This window comes from Schistocerca serialis, chromosome 4 (assembly GCF_023864345.2).
Source record: "Schistocerca serialis cubense isolate TAMUIC-IGC-003099 chromosome 4, iqSchSeri2.2, whole genome shotgun sequence".
Lineage (NCBI taxonomy): Eukaryota > Metazoa > Arthropoda > Insecta > Orthoptera > Acrididae > Schistocerca > Schistocerca serialis.
The window spans coordinates 483091327-483116507 of NC_064641.1; the positions used below are offsets into that span (position 1 = coordinate 483091327).

A 25181-nucleotide genomic window follows, 5' to 3' on the forward strand; every position below is an offset into this window, starting at 1 on the left:
AAATAAAATAAAGATAAATCTACTTTTCTCAATGATACATTTGTCTCTCTTTGTCATAAGGGATAGGTTTCTCACTGATCATAAAACAGCAGATGAAAAATGTTACAACTATAATGAATAGTATGAACTCTCAGATTCAGGAGATTTTAGAGAGTTCATTCCCTGTCAGTAGTAGTGAAGATCAATGAAAAAGTGCAATTTTATTGAAGAGGAGACAATATAAGGTAATATTGGGCATTTTGCAAGAAGAAACCAAGAGAAGGCAGCAAAATTAGGTCATACAGTTGGCAATGATTATTATCAAAAGTAAGATGGTATGCTCACACAGTATTGGAAAATTTCGGTAGCGGTGTGGTTGGACAACACTCTGTGTGTGTGTGTGTGTGTGTGTGTGTGTGTGTGTGTGTGTGTGTGTGTGTGTGTGTGTGTTAGCTTCCATGAAAACTAAGTGATTCTTTTCTTTGAAATTTAAGTAGTTTTCCACATTTTAGGTGCCTGGCTGCTGCTCCTCATCTCCTGTATTTTTTGTCCAATGACCTAATGTCTTACAGACAGTACAATTGTATCTTTCCTATTGCAGAAGAGACAAATGAGAAGTTTGAAACATGGTCTTAACACTATAGAATCATATTACAGTCCCGTTACTGATGTTAGTTATACAGGATGTTTCTGGAGGGATCGTAAATATTGTTCAAAAATGTGCTGTAATAATAATATGTGGTGCTCACCGATGATCATCTTCTAGACACCTGTTTAAGGAGTTAGGCATTTTGACTACTGCTTCACAGTATATTTACTCTCTCGTGTAGTTTATTGAAAATAATAATTAGGCATTTTGACTAATACATTGCTTTGCAGTATATTTTTTCCCCTCATGAAGTTTGTTGTAACTAATCCACTATAGTTCAAAGGGAACAATGATGTACATGACTACAAAACCAGAAGAAAAAATGGCATTCATTACTTCACATTAAGGTTGTCTTTAGCACCAGAAAGCGTTGCACAATGCTACCACCAAAATTTCTGATAACATACCCAATTATATGTCTGAGAGACAGCAAAGTTAAATTTGAAAACAAACTGAAAAAGTTTCTCCTTGAAAACTCCTTCTACTGTATAAAACAATTTCTAATTTTTTAATGTGTAAAAGGTGATGGGTAGGAATTTTTATTTCCCAACAGTACTATAATAATAATTTGTAGATGATCAAATGTAGCTATATTTACATATCAGTGCATAATGTGAATGTAAAATGATTTGTTCCGCATCAATATGATTAGTAATACAAATTATTAATAGAATATGAAACTAACTTACTAGCTAACTAATAGATTCATTGGAATAAAACATTCCATATAACACATGCTCAATTTTTCTTTGTTACAGAGATACAGCTGGTTACAGAGATAAGTTATCATTTCACATATTGATACTCCGGTTGCTATAGAGTATATATCAAACATAATTTTTGTTTTAAAGTTCATGTTGTTAGATGTGTTGGCCAGTCCACTGCATCTTTTGATTGTGCTACACATAATCAAATTCTGAGTCTGGTAATATGGTATTTGTGTACAGCTTTGTACTGGAAACACTGTTGCCGTTGCTTGTAGAGAATGCAGCAGATTGTTTCATAACCACAGAGTACCAGGTTCAAGGGTGTTTACTCATGAATGAATTGAATTGAACTGAAGACTGTGTAAGACAGTTGCAGTGTCCAGGAGTTATATTTCATCTGAGGGAGCAAATGACCAGAGTGGGGGTAAATTGGAAGACACTATTCACTTGGTAGAAAATAGTCCTTCAACAAGCGCACACAGAATTTCTATACCTATCAGTATTCCACACACACGAGCATGGCAGATATTATTTATACTTGGGCTTTATCTTTATCATTCTGGATACACCACCTTCAAGGAGGAGATAAAGCTAGATGAATGGAATTTTGTTGTTAAATAATTGGAGGTTGCCAAGAAAACCCATTGCCACTTTCACCCATGATGGTATCAGTATCACTCATAACTTACATCATCAGTCTGATGGAAACCCATATGCCTTTGTGGAGACACATTTTCAAGGACACTTCTCTGTACGTGTGTGGTGTGGTATGATGGATAATCAGTTTATTGGGTCTGTTGTGTTACTGCATCATCTTACAGGGCTCTGTTATGTAGAGTTTTTTTGAAAACAAGTTTGCAGCATTATTGGAAGAGGTTCCTTTGGCTACAAGGATGGAGATATTCTTCCAGCATGATGGGACCCCTGTACATTCTAGTCATCAGTTGACACATCATCACACTTCCCTGGGGCACTTCTGGTGATACCTTTGTTTTCAAAACACTCACTGTTGAGGACAATGTACTGAGTTCTATTATTTACAAAATCCTTAAGCCACTCACATATCTGGGAACTTATTACATCGAGCGAGGTGGCGCAGTGGTAGCACACTGGACTCGCATTCGGGAGGACGACAGTTCAATCCCGCGTCTGGCCATCCTGATTTAGGTTTTCCGTGATTTCCCTAAATCGCTCCAGGCAAATGCTGGGATGGTTCCTTTGAAAGGGCACGGCCGACTTCCTTCCCCATCCTTCCATGATCCGATGAGACCGATGACCTCGCTGTTTGGTCTCTTCCCACAACCAACCACCACCACCACCACCACCAACTTATTACATATGCTCAGACTTCCATTAACAGTCTGCAGTGGGGCACTGTGTCAAACACTTTCTGGAAATTTAGAAATATGGAATCCGGCTGTTGCCCTTCATCCATGATTCGCAGGGTATCATCAGAAAACCAGTGGTTTTTTTTTTTCCTATTGCTCAGTGCAGTTTCCCTTTGATAAATAATGCTTTATACAGTGTAAGTAATGTAACAAGACAATGTTATTTGGAGTCATGGTCCAATTGGTTTATGGTAACCTTTACAGTGAATTAAAAAAAAAAAAATTACCACGTTGGGGATTTTCTGCAGTTCACAGCTATGGCTGTGTAGCCACAATGTTATTCTTTTTATTTACTTTTTTTAGATGAAATTCAGAGAGAATTCAGCTCAAGTTTCTACAAGTTAATGAAACAAAACTGTTAACAGAAAAATTTTCACCTGGCTACTAAAGAATCCAGTGTCCCTTTCAGGAATGCAATGGAGTTAAAGGAAGATGAAGACATGATTGTTGAAAATGAAGATGATGCTGATGATTGTGGTGATCATGATATTCTGAAATAATTCCATGTGAATATGAAAAGCATTCAGTCTTTTCTTCAGAAGTTCAATGAAGTTGGAGTAAGTTGAAGACATGACTTGCAAAGATGAAGATGATGTTTATGATTGTGACAAAGGTTGATAACCTATAAGCTGATTGATTACAGCACAGATATCATAGAACACAATTACCAGTTACCAACATAATGCTGATGTGATACACATACAGTAAATTTGTGCACTGCAAGTGATGCTAATTGTGTTGAAAACCATGATGAAAATTAATACATAGTACTAGTCCAAGCGTACTGCAAAACCACAAAAATGTATTACTTTGTGAAGCACTGTTGTCCAAAGTCATTTGAAATATTGGGAATGTTTTAGGAGAAGCTCAGAGTAAAGCTGGCATTACAAGATTGAATAGTTGGTATCATGCAATGAAAATAATTTATTTAATCTGAGAAAAATCTATGCAGTTACAGACATCTTTGTGCTTAAAATTTTCTATAAGAGACAGTTTGACTACATGAAAGAGTTTATAATATGTTATACCCTATTGCTGAAGCTCTGAATACACTGTAAGATGGAAAATGTGTAATGTATATGGACTTTTAGTACCATCCTTTATGGCTCTATTTAAATTTTATGAAAATTGGAGATCAGTTCCCTTAAATACTGCAGAGCAATGGAAAATTCCCACCAAGAAAGCTCTTTTTACATCAAAGGTGTAAGTGTAGGTGAGTATACAGCAAATTGTTGTTGTTGTTGTGGTCTTCAGTCCTGAGACTGGTTTGATGCAGCTCTCCATGCTACTCTATCCTGTGCAAGCTTTTTCATCTCCCAGTACCTATTGCAACCTACATCCTTCTGAATCTGCTTAGTGTATTCATCTCTTGGTCTCCCTCTACGATTTTTACCCTCCACGCTGCCCTCCAATACTAAATTGGTGATCCCTTGATGCCTCAGAACATGTCCTACCAACTGATCCCTTCTTCTGGTCAAGTTGTGCCACAAACTTCTCTTCTCCCCAATCCTATTCAATACTTCCTCATTAGTTATGTGATCTACCCATCTAATCTTCAGCATTCTTCTGTAGCACCACATTTCGAAAGCTTCTATTCTCTTCTTGTCCAAACTATTTATCGTCCATGTTTCACTTCCATACATGGCTACACTCCATACAAATACTTTCAGAAATGACTTCCTGATACTTAAATCTATACTGGATGTTAACAAATTTCTCTTCTTCAGAAACGCTTTCCTTGCCATTGCCAGCCTACATTTTATATCCTCTCTACTTCGACCATCATCAGTTATTTTGCTCCCCAAATAGCAAAACTCCTTTACTACTTTAAGTGCCTCATTTCCTAATCTAATTCCCTCAGCATCACCCGACTTAATTAGACTACATTCCATTATCCTTGTTTTGCTTTTGTTGATGTTCATCTTATATCCTCCTTTCAAGACACTGTCCATTCCATTCAACTGCTCTTCCAAGTCCTTTGCTGTCTCTGACAGAATTACAATGTCATCGGCGAACCTCAAAGTTTTTATTTCTTCTCCATGAATTTTAATACCTACTCCGAATTTTTCTTTTGTTTCCTTTACTGCTTGCTCAATATACAGATTGAACAACATCGGGGAGAGGCTACAACCCTGTCTTACTCCCTTCCCAACCACTGCTTCCCTTTCATGTCCCTCGACTCTTATAACTGCCATCCGGTCTCTGTACAAATTGTAAATAGCCTTTCGCTCCCTGTATTTTACCCCTGCCACTTTTAGAATTTGAAAGAGAGTATTCCAGTCAACATTGTCAAAAGCTTTCTCTAAGTCTACAAATGCTAGAAACGTAGGTTTGCCTTTCCATAATCTTTCTTCTAAGATAAGTCGTAAGGTCAGTATTGTCTCACGTGTTCCAGTGTTTCTACGGAATCCAAACTGATCTTCCCCGAGGTTGGCTTCTACTAGTTTTTCCATTCGTCTGTAAAGAATTCGTGTTAGTATTTTTCAGCTGTGACTTATTAAGCTGATAGTTCGGTAATTTTCACATCTGTCAACACCTGCTTTCTTTGGGATTGGAATTATTATATTCTTCTTGAAGTCTGAGGGTATTTCACCTGTTTCATACATCTTGCTCACCAGATGGTAGTTTTGTCAGGACTGGCTCTCCCACGGCCGTCAGTAGTTCCAATGGAATATTGTCTACTCCGGGGGCCTTGTTTTGACTCAGGTCTTTCAGTGCTCTGTCAAACTCTTCAAGCAGTATCATATCTCCCATTTCATCTTCATCTACATCCTCTTCCATTTCCATAATATTGTCCTCAAGTACATCGCCCTTGTATAGACCCTCTATATACTCCTTCCACCTTTCTGCTTTCCCTTCTTTGCTTAGAACTGGGTTTCCATCCGAGCTCTTGATATTCATACAAGTCGTTCTCTTATCTCCAAAGGTCTCTTTAATTTTCCTGTAGGCGGTATCTATCTTACCCCTAGTGAGATAGGCCTCTACATCCTTACATTTGTCCTCTAGCCATCCCTGCTTAGCCATTTTGCACTTCCTGTCGATCTCATTTTTGAGACGTTTGTATTCCTTTTTGCCTGTTTCACTTACTGCATTTTTATATTTTCTCCTTTCATCAATTAAATTCAATATTTCTTCTGTTACCCAAGGATTTCTACTAGCCCTCATCTTTTTACCTACTTGATCCTCTGCTGCCTTCACTACTTCATCCCTCAAAGCTACCCATTCTTCTTCTACTGTATTTCTTTCCCCCATTCCTGTCAATTGTTCCCTTATGCTCTCCCTGGATCTCTGTACAACCTCTGGTTCTTTTAGTTTATCCAGGTCCCATCTCCTTAAATTCCCACCTTTTTGCAGTTTCTTCAGTTTTAATCTAGAGGTCATAACCAATAGATTGTGGTCAGAGTCCACATCTGCCCCTGGAAATGTCTTACAATTTAAAACCTGGTTCCTAAATCTCTGTCTTACCATTATATAATCTATCTGATACCTTTTAGTATCTCCAGGGTTCTTCCATGTATACAACCTTCTTACATGATTCTTAAACCAAGTGTTAGTTATGATTATGTTGTGCTCTGTGCAAAATTCGACCAGGTGGCTTCCTCTTTCATTTCTGTCTCCCAATCCATATTCACCTACTATGTTTCCTTCTCTCCCTTTTCCTACACTCGAATTCCAGTCACCCATGACTATTAAATTTTCGTCTCCCATCACAATCTGAATAATTTCTTTTATTTCATCATACATTTCTTCAATTTCTTCGTCATCTGCAGAGCTAGTTGGCATATAAACTTGTACTACTGTAGTAGGCGTGGGCTTCGTATCTATCTTGGCCACAATAATGCGTTCACTATGCTGTTTGTAGTAGCTTACCCGCATTCCTATTTTCCTATTCATTATTAAACCTACTCCTGCATTACCCCTATTTGATTTTGTGTTTATAATCCTGTAGTCGCCTGACCAGAAGTCTTGTTCCTCCTGCCACCGAACTTCACTAATTCCCACTATATCTAACTTCAACCTATCCATTTCCCTTTTTAAATTTTCTAACCTACCTGCCCGATTAAGGGATCTGACATTCCACGCTCCGATCCGTAGAACGCCAGTTTTCTTTCTCCTGATAACGACTTCCTCTTGAGTAGTCCCCGCCCGGATCCCAAATGGGGGACTATTTTACCTCCGGAATATTTTACCCAAGAGGACGCCATCATCATGTAATCATACAGTAAAGCTGCATGCCCTAGGGAAAAATTACGGCTGTAGTTTCCCCTTGCTTTCAGCCGTTCGCAGTACCAGCACAGCAAGGCTGTTTTGGTTATTGTTACAAGGCCAGATCAGTCAATCATCCAGACTGTTGCCCTTGCAACTACTGAAAAGGCTGCTGCCCCTCTTCAGGAACCACACGTTTGTCTGGCCTCTCAACAGATACCCCTCCGTTGTGGTTGCACCTACGGTACGGCTATCTGTATCGCTGAGGCATGCAAGCCTCCCCACCAACGGCAAGGTCCATGGTTCATGGGGGGGGGGGGGGATTACAGGAAGAAAATAAATGGAAAAGTAAAATGTGGTCTGGACTGATTTTGAATAACAACATGAAGTTTTCAGAACTAAGCTTCCTACAAGCCTGAGAATGAAAATGTACAATTTAGTGTGTAAAACTAGTTTTGACTTGTGGTGGTGAGATATGGACATTTAAACACTAAAAAAAGCTGAGTGTTGGTGTGTGAACAATGGATAAGTGGGTTTGCTAGTACAGACTGTAAAACAAATACATGGATCAGGGAAAAAACTAGAGTGGGAGATATAAGTGTAATGAAAATGAAATGTAGGTGTGCCAAAACATAAACCAGGTCAATGATTGGTAGACAGGCCAAGGAAGTTCTTAGCAGAATTCCAAGAGATACAAAAAGGCTGAGCTGATAATGAAACAAAAGGTGGGTTGATGACTTATGACAACATATAGGAGCCACATAGATGATTATATACAAAACTTGGATGGCATGGAGAGGTCTGGAGAAGGCCTTTATCCAGCAGTGGATGTCAAATCACTGCTGCTGCTGTTGCTTCTGTTGATGTTGTTAATGATGATGATGATGATGATGATAATGATGATGATGATAATGATGATGATGATGGGGCTATGAACAGGTAAACTTAAATCATGTTTATGTTAAATTCTTACCTTCCTCTGTTTCTTTAAGCAAAGTCAAGGTATAAAAATAACTAGGTTTATCATAATAACGCATATGCAAATCTCAAGCATATGGAAATATTTTCGGGCATATAGAAAAACAATGAAACAAAAAAAGTGTTTCAACAGTGAACAACAAACAGTTCAGAAAGTGTTATGTCTCTTGGGCCCCGTGATTAAGAAACAGAGATAAATTTTAATATATTTTATGGCTTTTCAGCGTCTCTCTCATTCTTTCTTTCCATCTTTGCTCTGCAGGAGAGGAATTATAAGCTGTGAAACCTTGACATTTGAAATTCATCCAAAAATTCCTGCTGCTTCCTCTGAATTTACATTTTTATTTATATTAGAAAAATTGAAAGTGTGGACAACTGGGGCAATTATATGAATAGATAAATCATTCACGTTTAAGTAAATGATTGCGTTTTCTGAAGATTCCTACCCCCACTATGTGTTAGAACATCAATGGAATGCTTCTTCTCTTCATTGTCAGAAGAGAGTACTCAGCAGCACGATTGTTGTTCTGCACACACACACACACACACACACACACACACACACACACACACACACACACTCTTTTCTATCTCTTAGGTGATATCTGTATGACTATTTTTATCAAATACCTTCAATAACAGTTAATGTCTCCCCATACCATTTTGTCACTGATTAGAGAGGTGTTGAGCAGGAGACAGGTATATACAGAGTGTCCCAGGAGGGATGATCAGTATTTAGTGATATGACAGGAACAATTTTTTGAAGCAAAGAAGTCTAGTAAATGTGGGTTCTAAAGTGTAAACCATAAGAGCTGTGAGCAATTCTTCATCTTTGATACAGTGAAACAAATGTGTCAAAGTGCAAGCTCATTGCTTTCCATATTTTTGGAGGAGATAGTATGTACCAAACCAAGAAACAATTGTCTAGTAAACATGAGTTCTAAAATGAATACATTAAGAGCTACGAGCACTTGTTCTGTAGAAGAGGTGTACAGGGTGCGGCAGTCAAATGTGCATTCATTATTAGTGCGTGGAAGCATTGGAAGTAGTCGGGGGCGAGTAACCAAGGTCACCACATTGCATTCTCTAACACAAAGCATTTCAGTAGCCATGGATCAGTGGAATAAGCAACAACAGTCATTTGCAGTGAAAGCATTCTACCAAAGTGGTAGTTATGTAGCCACTCAGCATCATTTCCGGGTGCATTTTCAAATTAATCATAACAGGCCGATGCCCTCAGTTAACTCAATAAAAACTTGGGTTGAAAACTCTGAAAACGTCAGTGAAACAACAAGGAAAAGAGGTAGCAAAGAGATGACAGTGCAGACTCGCAAGAATGTGGAATGTGTAAGTATTGCTGTGGGAAGAAGCCCCCAGAGATCAGCATGCAGACAGAGTGTTGCACTTGGAATTTCTGACAGGACTGTCCAAAGGATTTTGAGGTTATAATTACATCACTACTCATACAAAATCCAGGTGATTAACTCTTTGAATAATAACGACTTCATGGTCCAACAGCATTTCTCTAAAAGTCTTTTGCAAATGATTGAATAAAACGAGGAGCTTGTTCACAACCTCTGGACGAGTGATGAGGCAAAGTGTCACCTCAATGGATACATGAAGAAACAGAACTTAAGATACTGGAGTGATCAGATCCCTCACCAACTCCATGAAATCCCTTGCACTCATCCAAGGTAACAGTTTGGTATGCAATGTCCTCATCTGGAATAATGGACCTTATTTTTTGAGAACAAAAGAGGGCACTATGTTACCATGAATGCTGAGAGCTATTCAACAATGTTAAGGACATTCTTCATACATCAGCTTTGTCAATATGCAGTGAATGATGAAACATTATTAAGATGAATCAACAATTCACACAGCCCACATGAGCATTATTGTTCTCAATGAAATTTTTCTTAACCAGGTGATTTCCAAGAATGGAGTGATTGCTTGGCCTCCCGTTCACCTGACCTTACAGCATCTGATTTTTTTCTCATGTGATTACCTTAAGAGAAAAGTGGACAAAGAAAGATCTCATAATGTTGGTGATCTCAAAGAAAATCTGGCTGGAAATTGAGAGAATTGCTCAGGGTATTCTGTCAGGTGATGGACAACTTCGTAAATCGCCTGTGAGAATGCTGTGATCGAGAAGGACACCACTTGCTGATGTTATTTTCAAACAATGAAAAAACGTGTTGATGTTTCTTAAATGTTTTGTAACATGGCATTACATTGTATGAATAAAATTTTGATATCTGCATCCATGTTTATTTTATACTCATTTAAAAAATGCAGGTTTCACTGCCGCACCCTGTACTTCAGAGTTGTGAAGATGGACAAGTGCTCATAGCTCTTAAGGTATGCACATTAGAGCTTATTTTTACTGGAAGTTTTTTTTTTTTTATTTTGCTCCCACTACCGCATCTCAAAATATGGAAAACAAAGTGATTGCTGTAGAAGAATTTTTTTCGGAGTATTGAATATGAAGATCTGCTAATAGCTTTGCAGATATATATTTTAGAGTCCATGTTTACTAGACTTTTTTTTCATTAAACAATCATTCCTGTCATATCCTTTAACATTCCCCATTTCTCTTGGGACATCATGTATACAAGGATGTTTACCATTGAGTATGTGCTCCCCCCTCCCACAAGCTCACACATACACATGTTAGTTCTCAGAACAAGAACTCTTATCTTATTCAGCTGGTAGTCAATCTTTTCTACATGCTTCCCTGCTGCTCCATGTCTCTTCTGTTACATCATTAGGTGAATAATGATCCATCTTTGCAGATACCTCTTCTATTCAGTAAGTAATAATGTATCCTCATGCAGACATTTGTATCAACCTATCCACTTCTCATTTACAAACCTAACAGAAACTTACAAATTACTGATGGTTACCTGCTAAAAGTGATGTTTAAATGACTGTGAATGATGCAGTTATCCAGAAAATTTTACAGTCTGATTGATGTTTGGTTACAATAAGATTACTAACAGGCTCTAATTAAACTATGAAATTAGTTGCCAAAAATTATATTTAATCCTCATATTCATAGTTCAAATGGCTGACATTTGCAACTAAGCGAATAGGATAGACTGCTACCAAAGGAAGCACTGAGTAGCACACAATGAAGAAAGTCTGCTGGATATTACTAGCAATCAGTTTAATTTCTTGAATGGTCTTGTGTCTTTGAGTTGTGCTTGCTTGTGCTGTCTACTTTAAAAGAAGGCCTTTTGGCTGAAAGGTCACTTGTTTAGCAGTCATTTTGTTGTGTCTGTCTGTGACTCAACATCTCCACTATGATGAGTAGCAATCTATCCTTTTCATAATATTGTCATTATTCCACACTGGGTTTTCAACTGTTAGATTAATTACTCCATCATATTACAATAAAACACACACACATTCACACAGGTATGGTTTGGAAGATACTAGAGCAAGAAAGTAATACAATATATTACATCATACTTGCCTACAATCATCTTCAAAACACGTGAATAGATGCGTAGTTCGCGAGGAATGTCTGTGTTCAGTATGCTAGTATATCCCTCATAAAACCCCTTGAAAAGAAAATTTTCTGCACCCAACTTATGTGCAATATCAAGAGCTTTCTTGAGTTGTGCTCCTGCATAGCCAGTTATGTAAGCCTCTGGGCTTGTGACAGCTCCACTCACATATCTGAAACACAGAGTGTGCCATATATAATGTAATTTTAACTGTCGTTATGTTTATTCCTTCAGGCCCACTGTTTTCACTTATTATCAGAAGTTCAAATTAACTACAAAATGAGGTATATGTCATACATATTCATTTGTTTCCACTTGTTTTTATTTATCTGATCTTACACACCTAGTTCCATAGGACCACACTGAGGAGCAAACCTCCATGGTCATGGAATGAGTCAGTGCATGAAAATAACATCAGAAGTTAATAACAGATAAAATAAAATTTACACAAATCCTACACAAACAATGAGCTGCAGAGTATATATTAGCATAATCAACAATGTTACACAGAAAGTGTTTATTGGATTTTTTCCTAGCATTAACTAAATGAAAGCTGCCAATTCTTGGGAATAAGTTCACATTGTTAACAAAATTTAACATCAAAGAAAATCTTTCAGAATAAAATGCATAAGTGTGTTACATAATTGGTTTCAAAAGATTAATGTGCTGTCTTCAGAAGTCTAAAAAAATTTGGGATATTACAAATCATTAGAATTGGGCCACGTACGTATGTAAAGAATAAGAAGCAGATTACAGAAACTTACTTAATATTAGTTTAGCCAAGTTCTAATGATTTACAACATTCCAAATTTTATGGATTACTGACAACAACAGATTAAGATGTTGAAACTGATAAACCGAAACAGTTTCCTAGCTGTGCAACTGGTAATTGAATTTTATTCTTATATACAACAGCTACCAAGAAAATGACAGTTAGGTATGAAATCATGAAAGAAAATACAGCATGATTTATAGAGTGCTGAAATTATATCTTAGATTTGTCTTTTTTATTTACAGCATTTGAACCATTAATTCTAGTAAAAAGTAGTTTAAGAAAAGGTTGTTGGAAGTCTGTAGTTCAACATTCCAGACTTAATAGTTTATTCACAAACAAAAGTTTTAAAAGAAATATCAGATTGTATGCCAGAGAGGCAACAAGAAGAAACAACTATTTAGGTATTCATGTGAACTCACCATCCCTAATCATACACCCTTTTCACTTCTACTAATATTTTTTATGTATGGGAAGCTGCATAAAACAAAATAATGACATTCTTATATGCTCTGATTACAATCAATACAGCATATAGGTAAAGAAGCATGTTAACTTATTAAACCTTTAAACCTTTGCATGAACTTGGTTTTTTTAATTAAGTGATCTCACCTGCAATTGGTCCTGAGGTCAGCAGCAACCCAAAGTGGTTTTATACCAGTACGCTGTTGTAGATCAAGTATAACTTGAGTGGACTCATCTATGAAATGATGTGTTTCTTCAAGAGTGTCTCCTTCTGGAGCAATATCAGTATCATACAGTGTCCAATATTTAACACCTAAATCAATAAGATTGAGTTATTTACATATAATTCTTTGTTGTGTATAATAATAACTCCCTCAGTAGAAACAGCAATTCAGACCTTACCAAGTTTGGAATAAAGCTCAAAGGCTGCCTTCAAACGCCGCTTGTAATTTTCTTCTGTATGAGACCCATCATCCCATGATTTACAGAGTGTTGAATTTAAGGGGTAATCTCCACCTATAATGCAAGACTTTGTCAGCATTCACTGTAATAACATTTGAACCAAACACAAAAATTAATTGAATAAAAATTACAGGTCTCCCGAAAGGTCAAGTAGGAAAGTGGCAATTTTCACAACATATCCCACGTAAAATCTTACTGGAATTTGTTCAAGGCATAGTGCTTGTTTACTTTAAGTAGTCTTAATTGTTTTTCAGTCCTGAGTGAGCCCATATCAATATCTTACATTTCTGAATATGTGCAATTGCCAAATATTAGTATGGCAGTATCCTGATGTGTATTGTGCATTTTTAAATGCTGAATTTAATATTTCGTTATTCTATATTTTGTCTTTAGTTTCAATATCAAATTGATCAACAAGAGATTAAATGGAACATTTGGACTTGATATCGACTTTACATGTTACTAGAAGTTCCAAGAATTTTAAGATAGATCCTTCACCAGGATATTACTGCAAAAATTATTGCAGGTTTCAAGCATGGCCCTTCTTACAGATGCAGTAGTTGCCAATGAGTCTTCTCTATCAGTTTTCCTGCAGTATCTTTTGTAGTTAATGTGTTGTTGTCTCCTGATTTGCAACATTCTCGAAATCAGTCCATTAAACCAAGGTGAGTCCTTGCTGTCCTTACTTAATTTAGTTGTTATGTATTTATCTAGAACACAGTTTGCAACATTTCTGAGCTGTAATCACAATTATTCTGCTGCTCACCACATACAGGATGTGTTTAGTAGCAGACACCCACATTGGAAAAAGATTGATAGCTATTAAGAGCCCGAATTAAGCCATTTATTGGAAACAGTTCAAACACACTAACCCACACATGTACAACTTGTACACCAAGGCCATGGTCATCTCTGGCCGCAAAGGTAATCTTTTTTTTTTTTTTTTTTTTTCATTTTACCAATCTGTTTCTCAATGTCTCCTCTATGTGGTGAGTAGCAGTCTATCCATTTCATTCAATAAAACACACGTGGCGCACTAGCTTCCTTGATGACCTTTCTACCTTTAGTGACTATGCTCGTGTAATAGCATCATCTATATCTCTGGTTTGTGACCCTCTAGAAAAGATCAAGTTTGTCTGTAACAATGTAGCATCCTGTGTCAGCAAGAAAGAACTAACAGTCAATTTGAACACACTTTATTATAATTAAAGAAAAATGCCTTCTTGGCATACACTAAGTTTTGAACACAAGAACAACCAGAAAATCCCACAACTCTTGTAGTGGCAAACCAGATAAGGAAACAAGACAATGGAAGAAAATACTGACCAAAATCTACTCTACAAAATACAACATGCTACTACAATGCTATGGTGAGTGAATAGAATGCTAGAGCCAGCATAAGTACTGGCCAGAGCTGTTCCTAGCAGTTGATGAACACTGCCGGTCTGATGGTCTATGCATGCTTATAAAGCCAGATCGGCAGAGTGTTACATGAGTCATACGAGTTCTGATTGATGGAACACTGTCACATGTTGTTTGGCGAAGTAGTTCCGTGTTTATTTGCAAAGTCTGTTATTGTTTCTGTCTTTCTGCCTGCTGGTTATGTTTCTCTCTGTGCTCCTGAAAGGGGTTTGGCAACCCATCTTACGTGTCAGCTGTGTCGGCCCTCTAACTAATAAGAGGCCGCTACGACAAGGAAAGTCTAAAATATTTCTTTTGCATGGTGGTTGTCAAACTAGTTCTTCTAGGCATTTGTCTGCAATCTATTCACTTATACTTCACAAGACTGCTTGTTCATACCACTGATAACATGTAACTTTTCCAGCTAACACTCTTGTATTCCCTGCTAATGGTGGCACAGGCTCAGACTCCAATATTGATACAGATACCACATTATCACTGACCTATGTCACAGTCCATGCTAGGCTGCACTCACAAGAAAATGCAGCCCATACCAGGGGATGCTCACAGTATGTTCAGTGGAGTTCTCAGTTATGGCACATGGACTATATTTATGGACCCACATAGACCATAGCAGGCATTTCATATTGTCTAGCAGTACTGATTGCGAAGAGCCGCTAAACTTAGATTCTACCATATTGGTACATGGAAAGAGTTTGTTCATTCTGTATGATGACTTGGCTGTGGAGTCCTGAACTTTCAAGTTAAAATTTCTGGCTCTGGCATTGCTGTACTGGACTTTGATTTGGTACAAACAGGTTAAGATCTATTTTACTCATTGTATTTTGTTTTAGCTGTGAGTAACTCAGAATATAAATCAAGTCTGTGTTAAATACTTCAGATACTTGGCACATTAAAGTCTCTACATTGTGCTACAATATGATGGTATTATTAAGTTTAGGCTTCCTTTTGGTGACCCCTCTATCAATATATCTTACTTTTACAGATGGTAGAAAATGTCAGATTATTAATCTAAATCGATCAGCCATTGTTATGCTTGTCAGTACTCAGTCATACTCATTCTGGACCTTGCTAGACCCAATTTTTCTTCTTGTAACTATAAGAACTTGTGTCAAGATACTTAACTTCAAATCCTGCAGTCTAATCTATCTTTCTGCTATAATTTCCATCTGCTGTCAAAAATTTCCCTACACTCTACTTTGTGTTTCAACCAACTCTTAGTTTCCAATATTTTGGCAGGGGAAAGGGGTAGAGAGGGTGGGAGGAATCAACTGCATTTCACATATACTCTGGTGCCTGAGAGGCTATTTCTAACATACAGTGCACTCTTGACTTACAAGAGGACATTACGGACTGGCACTCTTCAAATGCCTTTATACTTACAGGATTTGAAGTTAAGTATCTTGACACAAGTTCCCAACATCAATACATGATTCAGAGTGCTGTTAAGTATAAAACATTTGCAGCTTATTAACACATTTGTTGGTTGCCAAGTGCTAAGTGTAAAAGCTTGTAGGTGTATCTACATCTACGTCTACATCCATAATCCGCAAACCACCTGACGGTGTGTGGTGGGGGGTACTTTGAGTACCTCTATCAGTTCTCCCTTCTATTCCAGTCTCGTATTGTTCATGGAAAGAAAGATTGTGAAGTCGGTATTTCAAATCTTGACTGTGGCAATACTTTTTTACTTTTATTAAAAAACTTATATTTGTTAACAAACAGAATTGTTAATTAACAAGTACTGAATCATAATTCCTCAGTAATTACTAATCACAGTAAAATGGCAGTATTCACAATCAATTGAAACTTGGTGCATAAATGCAAAAAGTCATACACAAAATCAAATAATTTTTATGTCTAGAAACTGAACTGTATTACTGATGAATGCATTTTTTTTACATGTAACAGTAAGGCATTTTGCATATCTGTATCAAATATTAATTTACAATTTTTGCATGAGCAGCAGTTTTAAAAAATTTTTGTCAAATATATTACAATAAATTCATTTTGCAAAAAATGTACAACCCATTGAAATTTCAAACTGATGATGCTTTTTTAGAATATAAATGAGCTAACTCTATCAGCAGACCAATATTTGTCATCAGGAATTATGACATCCTCTCACACATTTACGCCATGTAGTTTGATTTTGGGACCAAGTTAGTTTAAGCAGACAATACTCCGATACAAAATGTGCCCTATCCAAAGGAACAATCCTGGCATTTGTCTGGAGTGACTGAGGGAAATAACGGAAAACCTAATTATGGATGGCTAGATGAAGATCTGAACCATCATCCTCCTGAATGAAGTCTAGTGTGCTAACCACTGCACCTTCTTGCTCAGTGTTAATAGTAGTAGCAATAATATTAGTTGTTTGCTTTTTTTTATCTTTTGTCTGAAAATTATTTTGATGGTGTTCTCTCTCCTACTATATCCTATGCAAGCATCTTCATCTGTGTACAGCAATTGCAGTCTACACTGCTTGAAGCTGTTCACTGCAATCAAGCCACTCTCTCTAAATTTGAGATTAGATGCCACTAATTTGAAAATAAGCTCTTGCTTGCTCAGTTTTATTAAATAGCTGCTGTTCATCTTGCAATGACTGCTTAATATTTTTCTCCTCTATAAATTTAGTCCTATAAGAATAATTGTATCCTTTTGCCAGTCATCACAGACATAGCTGAAATTATACAAAATGGAAACTTGATTCCACTGCTGTTATTCAAAGAAAATAATTACCTGTATTTGTAACTGCAGAGGATTTTTTACAATAAATTACTGCTTGCCAAGTAGTTTCACAGTGATCACCATCATATGCCATGCAGCTAAAAGGAATCTAGATAATCAAATAATTTGTAGAAGAAGTTGATAATGAGGTAAGATTCCTACAAAAAATTCCACTCTGAATTCTAGATAAGAAGGTGAAGTCTACATGAAAATATTTTTTGTGACTTTCATTGTGGTTGTTCAACTTATAGTTTAGCTCAAAATGTTTTTTATCATCAGCTAAAAAACTGATCAAAGAGTAAATATAACGAGAAGTGATCATAAGAATTTCCAGAACCTTAAAGAGACCTCTACAACAGTTCGGGTTATCTACTCTAAGTAATGGCTTATTCACTACTGTGATAAAAGAAGATGACAGCACCAGACTAATTGTGAAGATCTCATGACCAGAACTTCCATCTGTGAACAGAACTATCAGAAAACCTAGACATATTATTAGAGCAGGCTGGGATGGAAGAAGCAATTTGGTTATTAGTTGTATGATAATGGACAAACACATTGGAGGAAGAATAAGAGATGTAAAAATCATAGCAACAGAATCATTGGATAATGATCAAAGGTTCTTTATAGCTGATCTGAAGGAAAAAATGACAATCACAACCTGTTCAAAAAGTATGACTAAGATAAAAGAATGGATACTAAAGGAAGCAGAAATGAAGAACTTCTATCAGTCTGATAACAGCAAAGTTACCAATAAATGAAACAGGAAGTGCAAATGAAGAGTGGGGAGCATTTAAGACAAGATTAATTAACTGCACTGTACAAGTCTGTGGTAGAACAAATGGTAAAGTAAAACAGAAGGAAACCAACTGGTGGAATGATAGATGAAAGGAAGCTATTAAAAAAATGGAACATAGCAAAGAAAATCAAAGTGTGCAGAAACAAAAAGAAACCCATGGAATCAGGTCAGTACATACTAAAGTACTACCCACATTGGACCAGGTATATAGGTAGAACAGACTTAAGGTCAAAAGTTTGTGAAGGAAGAAAAGGAGAGGAGTAGGGAAATATTCACCCAAAGACTGGAGGAGGTCAGCAGTTGAAACAAAAATATGCTACAGGGATTGGTAAAAGGTGGAAGATGAGATAGAGAAGCTATAGTACAAGATGCAGAAAGGATCAGAGAAGAATAAAAAAAAACTTCAAAACTTTACTAAATGGCAAGAAAATGATAAAAGAGGAACAGGAAATAAATAATGTACTAGAACCTGAAATGGAACAATTGCCTATTATGTAGGCAGAGATGTAGAATGCCTTGAAGCAGATGAAAGGAGGCAAGTCAGCTGGGCCAGATGAATTGACAGCAGACTGATAAAGGCTGCAGGCATCCAAGGAATACAATGTTTACATCAAACACTGGGAGTCTTGGGAGGGAAATAAAGATGACTGGAAGAAGGCAATTATAATACCACTGTTAACTTACTGTCTTAAGAAGTTGGAAAAGATTATTCAGAGAAGATTAAGATCATTGCCAGAAAACCAATTTGAAGGGGAACAACATGGAGTCAGAACAGGCAGAGGAACAACAAACCTCATATTTCCCTAAGACAGTTAATGGGAAAGGAGTAAAGATCTCATAATTGTTTTTCTGGTTTTGGAAAAAACATATGACAGTGTGCCAAGGTGAACAATCTGGGAGTGTTCAGGAAAACTAATGGTTCCAAACTCCTTAATAAGGAGAGTGCAAATGCTATATGAAGGCTGCAAAAGTTGTGTGCCAGTGGATAATGGCAGGTCATTCAGGACACAGAGAGAAGTGCTATAGGGTAGTGTTCTTCCCCTGTTACTTTTTATTGCACTTATTGATGTGATTGTAAAAGAAATCAAGGTGATAGGAAATGGTGATTTCAGAGTCTTAGTCTTTGGTGATGTAGCTGTATTTGGGGAAGTGGAACTAGAGGTACAGAGAAGATTGGATGAATGAAACTCCAAGTTTAATGAGTACCGGTTGACAGTAAGCAAGAGCAAACCTGTAGCAATGATGATGATCAGTACATCTGCCCAGAGCAGCCTGATGTTAGATGAAGAGAAAATTGAATGTGTGGAAGCTTTCAATTACCAGGGAAGTACAATATCAAGGAATGTAACTACCAGACCATAAGTGTAGAACAGAGTAACAAAGGAATCTATTTTTTTTATGAGATGCAGAACCTTGTGTGAGACAAGGGTGTTCCTATGAGAACCAAACAAACTATGTTTAAAACATATCTCCTGCTGATGATTACATACAGCTTGGAGTGGTGCATAATCAGAAAGGCAGATACAAGCAAGTTACAAGCATGCAATATGAAGTTTTTGTGGTCAACCTTGCAGAAGACTAAACAAGATAAATTTAGGAATGAAGACATCAGAGGAGAGATGCAAGTAGAATCCATCAATGACTGAGTGCTGCATGACTCAACTGGTTTGGACATGTGAAGAGGATGACGCATACAATAGTCTGTAATGAGAAGGGGGCTAGATCTTTATTTTTGACGTTTTGGAAGATGGATGGCAACTTGTAAGTAGCCATACTAAAGTTCCAATTATGACCCCATTGAAAACCTGTGTAATACTGATTTTTAAATAATTTTCTTGAAATAAAAACTCCTGGCTACACCAGTTTTCTCTTTCCACAGGAGCTGGGGGTTGGGGGGGGGGGGGGGGGGGTTGGGGTGGGGGGCAGATCCCCACACTTGCCCCCAGGTATGAGTGTCTTTAGAATGAATGATAACTGCCTGCCAAAATAATACTTGCATACTTGTATAGAAATGTGCAGGAAAAAAGACCCATAGGACAATCCATAAAAAAATGGCTAGCTCACATTAAGGAAAATTTGTAAACTAGAGGAAAGAACTGGGAAACAATATCAAGACAAGAAGAGTATCAAGATCAGGCGAAATGAAGGCAAATTGTTCTTAAATATCTCACCCAGCTCACTGGAAGGATACAAATATGATGACTATTACGGCAGCAGTTCACTACTTCACTACTTTCTCAGGTGTGATTCACATGTAACTATTGGTAATTAAATCTTCCAGCAGAATTTTCCAAGTGTACAGCATTTTTGTAAAACTGAAACTGTCTTGACATTTTAAAATATTTTGACTCATTTTCACCTTTCTTTTGTAATCTACACAAAGTAAATAAAAAGAGTTGCTATTGTTTATAACACCATAAGAACACACTAGGAACACTGCAAAAAAAAAATAAAAATAAAAAAAAACTGCATTTATTATAAGATGCATAAGAGAAGCTTCAACGCAGTTTAAAGCATTATGTTAAGAACATGGGTGCAAACATATACTGTGATGGGCTGAGATGTTCCCATTTTGTAGAATATCAGCAAAAATAGGGATTATTTGTTTGGGTGACATATATTTGTGAAGGCAGATAATAAGATACAATCTTTTCTTGTATCTCATCTTACAGGATATGTATTACACTTACAACAATTTAATTACTTGCATGTGATGGAAAATTATCAATGTCTAGAGTAGTGCATATAACCAAAGGTAGGAAAGACTGCAATGAGCTCTGCCGTGTCACCAATTTAACTGTCTTTGTCAACAACTCTATCACTCCATCATCACACTAGCCACTGTCTCTTAAAAACTGACTGGTAATACTGGGATATGCTTCTTGTAGAGACTAAGATTATGCTTCTTATGCACTCTTGAAAAAGTGATACGCAAACAAGCAAGGTAGGTAGTATTCATATGTAACACTAGGTTTGTTTCCTTAATGTGACCTGTAATAAATATCATTACATAATTGCTGTCACTAAAAAAAGTAACTGTACAACAGCAGCTATGAAGTGACCATGACACATATGAACAGCAAAATGCCCAATTAGCTGACATGTCACTTTGTAGAATCCGTGTTACTACTAAGCAGATTTCCCTCAACCACCTTTGTCTCAAAGTGTGGGATTAGATTGATTAATACCCTTATAAAGGATTAAAAATTCATTGCAGTAAGTGTATTCAGAATACAGTCAACAAAAATTATTTCCACCCTTAAAAATGGTTTGGCAAAACTCTGGTAAAATGCATATTATTCTTATCTTCAGAGGATGAGTATGAATAAATAAAGAACTATGGAACAGCGATACCTAGGACATACAGTACCAGTAGTTATGTAGAGGTCAGAATAGTATCCCGTATTATGATATGAAAATCGTTAACAATCTCCCATCATCTTCTACAAATTACTCCATTATTTATGTTTAAGTATTGAAGATTCCTGTGTACTACATGTCAAGTAGAAATGCTCAATGTATTAGACTAATATTTTTAGAGAATGTAGAATCAGTTTACTCATGTAGATACTAACAGAATGGTGGAAAGTAAACAGAGAAAGCATTACCTTTTTCACACTAATAGGTTTCCATTAACCACTCTATGTTAAGTTTGATCCAAGAAAATACAAATAACTAAAAACAGTTAAAAATAATTATTTAGTAATGCAGTTTCTGACAGATGCTTCTCTTAATTAATATATACTCAGTACACATCAATGAAGGTTATCCTTTATCATGAGCTCCTATGCAAAGGACAAATTAATCAATCATACTTTACTGCCATTTATCTGGGTAACCACATTGACAAAGCATGCTGTATATTATTGTATTTGTTGTTACTTGTATGCAAACATCAATACTCTTTTTTAACAGATACTTGCCTGAATGGCAGAATGCATTTCTGAATGAAATACATGGTCGAAGCCAATCTTCCATAGCTCTCCCATGAATTCGCTCAGCGGCATTATAATACTGATATGTAAGTGTATCTTCATATGCAGCATCTGCATGAAACTCTACTCGATTCAACCCTGTAAAATCAAGTGTAATGTGACATGTAGACATCTGATACATGACTAATAAAAGAAAACAACACAACTATACATATAAGTCATTATCTCCAATGAATGAAAATTAGTTAATTGAAGTTATTTATAATGTTAAACCAGGTATAACAATACAACATAGGGTTAAGCTAAGCAGGCAAGCAATTGAATTTATGGTTCAAGAACTGTCCAGAGGTACAATCATATCCACCATGTTATACTTTATACGAGAGGACTTCAGTAAGTAAGCTACACATGTTACACCATGCTACGGCCACTGCACAATGAGAGTGCTGCATTGTCAGAAGAGATTACATGTTTAGGGTTTCCTCCACAGACAACTCTGCTGCAGTACGGATAACAGAAGCATCACAGTGTGGGAATGAAATACCACAGCAACTGGAAACATAATAAAAAGTTGAAGTATGCAGAATAGTACAATTCTTGTGAACAAAATGTCTAAATTGCACATAGATTCACCATGAAATTATTGCAGTATGTGGATCAATTGCAATGTCATGTTCATAGTGACAACAATCTGACCAAAAGGTACACAGGCATGGGATATGCTGATTGGGAAGGAAGCTATCAGTGTCCATCACAGATGACAACATCCAGGCAGTTGAGGAACTGATTTGTGACACTCTCAGATTTCCTGACAATGAGCGTGTCCACACAGTGGCTCTCAAATGACTCCATGACAATGGAGTGAGTGTCTATTGTTGAGGAATTGAATGATTGATAGAACATTCTGACCATTGTTGCAGAGATGATGACAATGCTGAAAAATAGTGTCATGTATCTGTGCCGTTTAGAAGTGCAGTGGAGTATTAAATGAAAGTTACCTGGCCTGCCATAAAATGTGTAACTTATTTGTTTAACTTGTAGTTGTTATTTCATTGTTACTATCATTACCTGCATACTGTGTGCTTTCTTACTCACAATTTGAAGAAACTTTACCACTCCTTTAGTATAAGTGTGAATATTTAAAATGGAACTGTATTTTTAAGTTTTATTTTTCAGCTCTGTTTCAGTAATTTTTGTTTCAGGCTTAGTATGTGCCCACCCTTCCTCTGTCAATATTATAAAACTAAACAGCTTATGAACATTAAATAAGTGATTCATAGAGTTTGGTGAACCTGTCTTTAAAAGACGACGTCTACTGACATACACACACTTGTATATCACATTCTGAAATTACCAGCCTTCAGAGATGTAACTTAAGGAATTATGCTGAAGCACATGGTACAGAGACTACAATGTTAATTTAAATGATCACATATTACAACAACTGAGAGCAAATATTTGCTAATCACTTTGACTAGACCTACCATTATAACAGCTATTACACTAATGAAGTCTACAAATAGGTCCAATATGTTTCATTAAACAGCTTCATACATCTAAGAGTAGGTGTTTTTTGTAGTATTTAATTTTCAGGGAAACAAAAATGGCTAATTTTTCTGGCAAATCAAAATATAAAAGAAAAAAGACAATTTGGAAGAATGTTTTTGCTTAAAATGGCATAAATTTCAATGATAAAAACAAGTAATTAATAGGGGCAATTTCTTGGTTTATTTGTTCTACTTTGGTGCTAATAATGAAGCACAAAAATGAAAACAAAATAGCAGTCAGGAACATTTGTCTGACCAATACAACAGAAACCGAATCTAAAAGAGGACGCTTATAGCTATGAAACAGCACATCCACTAAAAAGATAACATGACTTTCAATTTGCTATCAAACAGTTGACAGATTGTAATAAAATAGTGTGCTATTGTTGAAAAAAGATGAATAATTGCATAATAATATTAAAAAACAAAAAGTTGTTAAGAGAGACAGAGAGAGAGAGAGAGAGAGAGAGAGAGAGAGGCACACATTAGTTTGAAGAAGCATTCTTACCGGGAAAGTAGTCATTGGCCTCCAAGTTTCGAGCTGTTTCTCGACTGTTGATTGTCTTCTGGCGCTTGTTTGTGCTTTGTGCGTACATTGCTAAGGCTTGCTTCCTACTGAGGAGAGTAGCAGGAGAATGAATGCATAATCTCTCGCCTGGAGGAACCTGAGAAACTTGATCCTAGGTCTCAGGTGTCGAGAGGTATCACCCCATTGTCATGGATATCGCCTTTCTCCACACTCTGTAAACAGTATCAAAACAGACATGTTGTACAAAGATAGTTTACTCCAGTATTTTAATGTGATTTTGAGTTCTGTATAACAAGAATAATAAATTAGAATTCAATGGAAGGGGAGAGAGAAAGGGGGGGGGGGAGTCCCTTAAGTTGTGTTTTCTTTCGACGTAATTATATGATGCCAATTAAGTACCACTAAATTTTGTCTGCCATATTAGTAAATAAACAAACAAACTTAATTAAATTTACCTTCTCTGTGTATTCTGGATATTTGGAAATTCACAAGAGCAATAACTAAGTACTTCCACCTTTACTTTGAAATGCATCTTCAGAATACTAAAATCAAGAACTTTGAATTCAGCTTCTTCCATTAAACATATAAAGCTGCAATGTAAAACAATGGAAAAAGTTATGAAATGGGATCCTCTTGAGACATGATTTCTATGAAATAAAGACAGTAATCTTGATGCTGTCAAAAATTCTGCAAAATATAAATGCATACAAATGAGATATACAGTTGTTTAGTGTGCTGACTGCAACAATTTATCTGTGTGACTTGTATATCATTGCTGATGGTATACATTGCAACCCATTACAGGAAACTAGCATCAGAAATTGTGCAAACAATTTTTTAATCAAATGAGCATCATCTTTCTTCTACCATCTGGTAGTATGGATATTCCAAAATTCCTATGAGAGACTTGTGTAAACAGTGGTATCTTGAGAACCACATCATCACTTTTCTCTATCATTATTAATTCACCCTCATTATGTGTCCAACTACACAAAGATTACCCATAATTATGTCATGTACTTTCACTTGCAATATTATTACTGTTGAATTCCATGCACAAGACTGTTGTTTGCCTTTCTACAACATAGCTTTATTTTACTT

At 36.5% G+C, this 25181-nt stretch overlaps 1 protein-coding gene across 1 annotated transcript in view; it reads right to left on the reverse strand.

Annotated features, from left to right (window-relative positions):
- Positions 1–24252, reverse strand: part of LOC126475177 (uncharacterized) — a 44294-nt gene extending 20042 nt beyond the window's left edge. Inside the window, exons 1-5 of the mRNA XM_050102810.1 lie at positions 24060–24252; positions 21993–22142; positions 13059–13172; positions 12804–12969; positions 11386–11591 (exon numbers count right to left, since the gene is read on the reverse strand). Coding sequence (XP_049958767.1) covers positions 11386–11591; positions 12804–12969; positions 13059–13172; positions 21993–22142; positions 24060–24147 — 724 coding nt within the window. The 5' untranslated portion in view covers positions 24148–24252. The remainder of the gene's footprint in view (positions 1–11385; positions 11592–12803; positions 12970–13058; positions 13173–21992; positions 22143–24059) is intronic.
- Positions 24253–25181: the final 929 nt, after the last annotated feature.